Below are 8,118 nucleotides of genomic sequence, written 5' to 3'. Positions count from 1 at the left end.
TTTATCTACATACAAAAATGTATGTACATGCACTTTTATAAATTTTTTTTTTTTTTTTTTTAGAAATATGCATCATTTCTTGCTCTTAGAGCTTTAGTAGGTATTGGTGAAGCTAGTTATTCAACAATAGCACCTACAATAATTAGTGATCTCTTTGTTAAAGACTTAAGAGCTAAAATGCTTGCTTTGTTTTATTTTGCCATACCAGTCGGAAGGTAAGATTTAAAATTATATTGTATTTAATATATTTATATAATCTAATATTCTGTAGTCCAATGTTCCACTACTTTTAATATTAGTAATTTTGTAACCCAATTTATTTATTGCATTTTTGTAATTTTCAATGTTAAATATTAAGCAAGCAAAGTACTTTTTATTTTACATAAATAACAAAAATTTCCTTTTAAAGGAGAAATATTTCATTTCAGTACAAAAGTTTTATTACAAGTCTTTTTTTTTGGCTATTTTATTTTACAAAGAAAATACTAAATTAAAAAGGAAAAATTATTTATAAATTTTTATCTCGTGTAAGTTTATGATCTCTTAGTCGACAAATTTTTTTTTTTTTTTAGCGGTTTAGGGTATATTGTCGGTTCAGAAACTGCTAGAATGGCTGGTTCATGGCATTGGGCCTTAAGAGTTACACCAGTAATGGGATTGATAGCTGTGATTTTAATTTGTTTTTTTGTAAAGGATCCTGAAAGAGGAGAAAGCGAAGGACAATCACATTTAGCAGTCACTTCATGGGGAGAAGATATTCGAAATATTATTAGAAAGTAAAAATCTATGATTTTTAAAACTTTTTATAATCAAAAATATATTCTTTGTAATAATTTTGTTTTTTTTTTTTAGTCGAAGTTTTATGTTTTCAACCATCGGCTTCATGTGTGTGTCTTTTGTAACCGGAGCTCTTGCTTGGTGGGGCCCAGATTTTATATATCGAGGGGTCAAACTTCAACCGGGCAATGAAAATGTTCAACTTAATGAGTTTGTATTGTTTTTTTTTTTTTTTAAATTTATAAAAATTCAAAAACTAACGAATAATTTTTTTGTCATTTTCTTTTTTTTTTTTTTTTTTTAGCATTGCATTCACATTTGGAGTAATAACAATGATTTCCGGTTTAGTTGGAGTGCCATTGGGGCAAATGTTAGCGTGCAAAATTAAAATAAAATATCCTAAAGCAGATCCCTTAATTTGCGGTTTTGGATTATTATTCAGTGCGCCATTATTATTTGCAGCCAGTTTATTGCCAACAGTAAACACTTTTTGGTGTTTTTTTTTTATTTTTTTCGGAGAACTTTCTTTGAACTTAAATTGGTCTATTGTCGCCGATATGTTACTGGTAAGATGCCGACGAAAGAATAATATAGAAATAACTTTTATTATTAATAAATTTAAAATTGTTAGTTTTTTATAAATAATCTAATCCGCATAAATCTCTTCATTTTTTTTTTTTCAGTACGTAATAATACCTACGAGAAGATCAACAGCAGAAGCTTTTCAAATATTAGTTTCTCATGCATTTGGGGATGCTGGAAGTCCGTATTTTATTGGTGCTGTAAGTAAATTTTTTTAATTTTTTTATTTATGACTAGAAAACTTGTTAACAATTACTAAAAATGAAATTGTAATAGTCATCGCCTAAAAAATAAATTTAAAAAAAAAGAAAAAGTTTTAAATAAATTCTTGAGTGAAGAATTTTTCATTTTCTTATTATATAAAATAAAAAAGTATTAAAAAAATGAAACTTTTCATCTGGTTTTGCGGCGTATTTCAGCTCTCACGGTTATCAACGGTCCTAATGAATATGAAAAGACATCATTCAGCCGTGAAAGTTGGTGAAACGCATAAAAAATCAGGTAATAAGTTTCGGTTTTTTAATTACGACCTTTTTATCTATCAACAATCTCAATCGTTTTACGTTTCGTACATGTTTTTAAATGAATTCCATTTGTTTCCAAATCATTTTTTTTTTTTTTTTTTTTTTCATAAAGATGCATTGCAAAAAAATATATATATACATTTATTTATTTATTTATTTATTTTTTATTTTATTTTTATTTTCAGTTAGCGGATTGTTTTGCCAACCATCTTCGGTCAAGCCATTCATCAAGTAATAATACCGATGTTGAAAAATGGCGTATTGTATTACTCGCTACAATATTCTCTTTTCACTACTTCATTTGTTGAAGTTATTGGTGGAATTTTCTTTTTGGTCACTGCTGCATACATAATTAAAGATAAATTAACCGCAGAAAGAGAAGTTAGAGGTACTATAATTTCTTTTCTTTTTATTTTATTTATTTTTTTATAGAGCTTAGCTTTAATAATGTTGCATGCTCCCGCCAAAAGGTGTTTACAAGTCTTCCTCCTATTTCTATTCATTTTTAATTATCTGTGTTTATTATTATTATTATTATTGTTGTTTTAAGGTAGTCATAGTCAATGAGATGATAAATATTGCATACCCCTCAATTTATAGAACCTTGGAATTTCCAAGGAAAATATATATTTTTCATTTTTATTTATTAATAATATATAATTATCTTGTAAACACCTGGTTATTGAGTAACGCAATCAAAACCAAAAAAAAAAAAAAATAACAATATTTAATTTCAGCAGGTGAAAAGACTTACTATCTGGATAAAATTTCAAAAAAAAAAGGAGAAATGATTAAATTAGGAACTGAAAATCAACTTACTGATGAAAAACAATTTACAAAATCTTTTATAGGTCAGTCAGTCAGTCAGTCAGTCAGTCAATCAGTCAGATAATAAAATCTCGAAATGAGTATAAGTTAGTAGTTAGTTGAGAGGGTTAAGATTGACCTTAATTTTTTTTTTTTTTTTGACTATTTTCTCTTTTTGGTGACGGTTATATTATTAACATAAAAAAAAAAAAAATAAATAAATATATTTTATGAAAAAAAAAAAACGGCTGGTTTATATCGATTCTTCTCTCTCATGATTTTCTCTAATTAATACTAATTTATTTATTTTAAAAAAAAAAAAATTTGCAACCTTCCTTTTAAATTGTTTTTTAATTTAAGAAGTCATTTTTGAAAAGTGACTCCTAAACTCGTTTTGTATTCAAAAAAAACAAAAATCCTTGGCCTTCTTTCTTTTAGTGTATTTTGTTTTCTTTTATAAGCATGAAAGTTTTAAAATTGGTTTCTTTTATTTTTTTTTTTTTTGCAAAAAGTAATTTAATTTCCGTAATTAACTAATTGCATATGGGGAAGTTAAACAAAAGGTTGTACGTTATAAATTTAGAAACGTGCAATTATCAAGCCTTTCACTTTGTTGCACAATAAATCAAAATCAACAATCAAATTTGTTTTTTTTTTCTTAAATTTAAACAAATTTTCACTTGTATTGTAGAATAAGTTAGAGTGAGAGAGAGAGAGAGAGAGAGAGATATGTTTTCTATTTGTTTTAATTTTTTCTCCTTTTTTTTTTTTTTTTTTCTCTCTATAAAAAAAATTGAAATTAAATTCTTTTGTAATTTATTTTTTTATTTTTTTTATTTTTTTGCAGGTAACAGTTCGCATTATTTATATGCTGATGAAACGGGGGAAACTTCATCTTAAATCAAATAGTAGTTGTTTAGGAAAAAAAAAAGAGAGAGAGAGAGAGAGAGAGAGAGGGACGAACATTTAATTTTGTTTCTTTCTCTCTTTCTCTCTATCTGTCTCCGTCTCTCTCTTGAAAGTTAGGTTGAAGAAATTTATTACTAAAATAAAGTCTTTCGTAATAAAATTTATTTTAAATCATATATAAAGATTTACATATACTTACACACGTTTATACCGTTTAAAAAGTCAATAATAATAATAATAATAATAGTAATAAAAAGTTGATAAGTATTTCGGTTTTATAAAAAAAAAAAAAAAAAAAAAAAAAAGAAAAAGAAAAGAAAAAAATATTTTTGCATCATTTTGTTATATTTATTAAACTGTAGGCATTTGTTAAAAGTATAATTAATTAGTATAATATCATAATATTATTGTCTTTTTTTTTTTTTTTTCTCACAAAAAATTCAACCAGATCTATTTATTTATTTATTTAATTAAAAAAAAATAATAATTTTGATAATAAATAATTTTAATAAAAAAAAAAAAATTAATTGAGTTTATAATAAAATTAAAATTTGATAATTATTGGTTTTTTATGTTTTCCTTTCAGCTTATTTAATTATTTGTTTATTTAAAAAAAAAAAAAAAAAAAAAAAAGATTGAAGTTGTGTTGATTTTACTTTCCATTTTTATTTAAGAGAGGTCATAAGAAGGTTTAGTTGATGGTCATACGTTTATTAAAAAATAAAGAAGATATAATAAAAATTAATTTATTTTAAAAAAATAAAAAAATTGTTTGAGTGTAACACCGAATATTTTGTAATATCAAATGATGCAATTTATTAAGTTATTATAAAAAAAAAAAAAAAAATAGTAATAATTTTATCTTTTGCCTCTTTAAAAAAATGTACAAGGGGGGGAAAAAAAAGGTACAAACTTATAAATATTTTATTACCACAGGCTATCAACAAATAAGAAGTGATATATCATAGAAAAAATTTTGAAATTTATGATAATGAAAAAATGTAAGCGGTAAATGAACCCAAATTTGAAATTTATGAAAAAATCTTAAAGCCTCAAAAAATGAGAAGAATATGTGAGTTTAAATTCCTTTTAAAATTTTCATTAAATATAATAATATATTTTTTGATTAAATAATTTTTTAAATTTTTTTAAGGTAAAAATCAAAGAAACTTCAATTACATAAGAATTTTACCCGCTAAATTTAATTGTCCTCTCAGCTATATATGTATTGGAATAATTTTTACAATTATTTTTAATAAATAAAATAATAAAACCTAAAGTTCAAAAGTAAATATTTAAAAATAAAATCTGCCAAAAAGAAAATAAATTACTATCAAGTTTTCATATTAGCATTTAAATTTGAATTTGGCGGGAAATATACTTCTTATTTAAAAAAAAAAAAAACCGTTTTCTTTTTTTGTTTTGTTTTTTTTTTATTTTAAAGTAAAATAATAACAAATTAATAATGGATACATTTTATTATTTACATTTAATAATTGTTAAAGTTTTTTTTGACTTTAATTACTTTAATTTAAAACTTTTAATTTCATTTTAAACAGTTTTTACTTTGGTAGGTTGGTACGTTATTCAAGTGTCGTCTGCTTTAAAAGATTGTTTATTTTTTTTGTTGCATGGAACTACAAATAGTATTTTATTAACTTTTTTATGAAGAAAAATGAAATGAAGAAACATTATTTATTCGGTTTTGGAGTTATTATTCATGTTATATTTTTATTATCCATTTTTGATATTTATTTCAAATCTCCAATTTTATCTTCGGTGCCGTCTGAAAGTAATCATATCACACCGCCTGGGAAAAGAGTTGTTCTTTTTTCAGTAGATGGTTTACGAGTGGATTCATTGTTTGATGTAGATCCATTTAATAAACAATATGTTGCTAAATATATGTTAGATATAATTAAGTATCGTGGTCGTTGGGGGATTTCTCATACTCGAGTTCCAACTGAGTCTCGACCGGGTCATGTTGCTATGTTAGCAGGATTTTATGAGGATCCGTCTGCCATCACAAAAGGTTGGAAAGAAAATCCTGTTAATTTTGATTCTGTGTTCAATACGAGCATTTGTTCATTTGCTTGGGGCAGCTCGGACATATTAAATATATTTTTTAAAGACTTTGTACATAATTGTAGTTTTGTGGATGCATATGAAAATGAACAAGATTTTTCAGGAGACACCAAAGAATATGATAATTGGGTGTATGAAAAATTTCAAAAATTTATTAAAACAACTTCTCATAGAGAACATTTGGAAAAGAAAGGGATATTTTTCTTTTTACACTTTCTGGGACAAGATACTTCAGGGCATACAGATAAACCTCATTCAGTTAAATACAGGGAAAATTTAAAAAATGTCGATGAGCTTGTAATGAAAATAGAAACTTTGTTTGAAAATTTTTATCATGATAACGATACGACTTTTATTTTTACTTCTGATCATGGTATGACTGATTGGGGATCACATGGAGCTGGAACTGTAGAAGAAGTAAATACACCTTTTATTGCTTGGGGATCGGGTATAAAAAAACCTTTTGATTCTTCTGAACAAACTGACATTAATCAAGCCGATATAACCCCCTTAGTATCAATTTTACTAGGATCTTCAATACCTGTAAATTCTATTGGAGTTTTGCCCACAGAATATTTAGACATGCCTTACAAGCACATAGCTGAAGCAATTAAATTAAATGCAAAACAAATTGTTGCCCAATATATAAAAGCAATGCAAAATCTTAAGGAACAAACATTATCTTGGCTTCATTTCCCATTCAAGGATTTAAAATTACCAGTTTTAAGTTCAAAATTACAATCTATTAATAATTTAATCAATTTGAAAAAATATTCAGAAGCTAATTTGGAGAGTAAAATTCTAATTGAAAATAGTTTAAGAGGTTTGGATTATTATCAAAATTATTATCAAATTCCATTATTAATGTGCATTTCTTTAAGTTATCTTGGATGGATTGCTTATTTATTGTTGGTTCTCTTTGATACAGTAAATGAAGTTAGTTTTTATAGAAGTAAGGTATTAAATTTTGTATTTTTATCTATAGTATTTTTTACATTATTTTTAATTTTCATTCAAAAATTGCCATTATTATTTTATTGTTACATGATACTTCCTGAAATATTATGGTACTTTGTTATACAAAAAGTTTTCTTACTTTTACCAGTTTTAAAAAAAATCAATAAAACTATGATTTTATTATATACTTCTATTACTTTAATAGGAATAGAAATACTAGTGATGACTTTTTTTAAAAGATGGTTTCTCTGTATTTCGATTGCTGTAATTTTATTATGGTCAATGTCAATATTTAAATTTCAATCTCAGAAAAAGATTAAATTATTATGGGTTATTTCAGGTATCATTCTTGGTTTTTTTTCTCTTCTACCTACTGTTGGTCATTTACCAAATACTACTAAAACATTTTTATCAGGAATTAGTTTATGTTGTTTGTTCTTTGTATCAGCATTTAAAAAATATGACAATAAATTTTTATTTGTGGTAAGATTATTAGGAATATTAATTTCTACTTGGAATAATTACACAATTCATAATCATTTTAATAAATATCAATCACTTATAAAGTTTAATCAGTGTATTTCTTGGATTTTACTTGTAGCTTCATTTTTCCTTTTATTTTGGGGTGATAAAATGATAATGAAAAAATTAGTCGAAGTATTTATGACATTATCCATTCCATTTATTCTATTATCAATAACTCATGAAGGATTTTTTCTCATGTTTCTCTTTATTCATCTATACTGTTGGATTTTAATTGAAAAATCATTAAATAACCAGCATTCATATTATTCTGATTTTAGAATAGCATATTTTTTTCTTACTTATATTTTTTTGTCATTTTTCGGTTTAGGTAATATTAGTAGTTTAAATTCTTTTGATACAGCATGGGTTCGATGTTTTTTGACTGTTTTCATGCCTTTTATCATGTCTGCCTTAATTATTTTAAAGACTGTCATACCTTTTTTAGTAGTATGTTGTACAATGAGAACGATTACAAGTATTTTGAAAATTCAGAGTGAACGTTTGTTTGTTATTGTTCTTCTATTTTGTAATGTGATGGCATTAAATTTTTTATTCCTTATCAAAAATAAAGGGAGTTGGTTAGACATAGGTATGTCAATATCCCATTACGTTTTGCAACAAGTTACCATTGTCTTTCTTTTGATTTTATTTTATATTGCAAAATTTTTATTACAATTTACTTATAACACCTCTAACAGCTTAGAAAACATTGTAAAACACACCAAACCTTCTAAAAGTCTGCCAATTTTTTATGATCCCACAAAAATTCATAAATTTCAGTAATGTTAAAATATTAATTAATTTATTATGTATTTATTTTGTTACCAAATTTTGTATTCATCATAAGTGATTTTGCATTAAAATATGTGTAATTATTTTTACTAATATTAAAAACAATATTTTAAAAATATAAAACTTTTTTATTTTTATTTTTACTTAAATAGGATAAAAA

General features: G+C 24.5%; 2 protein-coding genes across 2 annotated transcripts in view; both read left to right on the top strand.

The window, feature by feature from the left end:
- Positions 1-2,775, top strand: part of Phum_PHUM097480 (uncharacterized protein) — a gene marked incomplete at both ends in the record, with an annotated part of 3,702 nt that extends 927 nt beyond the window's left edge. The window contains 8 exons of the mRNA XM_002423894.1: positions 101-215; positions 573-776; positions 853-987; positions 1,082-1,343; positions 1,461-1,559; positions 1,779-1,835; positions 2,073-2,271; positions 2,624-2,775. Coding sequence (XP_002423939.1) covers positions 101-215; positions 573-776; positions 853-987; positions 1,082-1,343; positions 1,461-1,559; positions 1,779-1,835; positions 2,073-2,271; positions 2,624-2,775 — 1,223 coding nt within the window. The remainder of the gene's footprint in view (positions 1-100; positions 216-572; positions 777-852; positions 988-1,081; positions 1,344-1,460; positions 1,560-1,778; positions 1,836-2,072; positions 2,272-2,623) is intronic.
- A 2,504-nt stretch (positions 2,776-5,279) lies between these two features.
- On the top strand, positions 5,280-7,949 carry Phum_PHUM097470 (uncharacterized protein; the record flags this gene model as incomplete). Its single annotated transcript, XM_002423893.1, has 3 exons — positions 5,280-5,631; positions 5,788-6,636; positions 7,090-7,949. 3 exons carry the CDS (start codon positions 5,280-5,282, stop codon positions 7,947-7,949), a joined length of 2,061 nt encoding a protein of 686 aa, XP_002423938.1.
- Between the last annotated feature and the right edge of the window lie 169 nt (positions 7,950-8,118).

The sequence above is a fragment of the Pediculus humanus genome, genomic scaffold (genome assembly GCF_000006295.1).
Source record: "Pediculus humanus corporis 1103172107449 genomic scaffold, whole genome shotgun sequence".
NCBI classification, from domain to species: domain Eukaryota; kingdom Metazoa; phylum Arthropoda; class Insecta; order Psocodea; family Pediculidae; genus Pediculus; species Pediculus humanus.
Note: the sequence above shows the minus strand (reverse complement) of the source record. Positions and strands in the feature narration are given on the sequence as shown.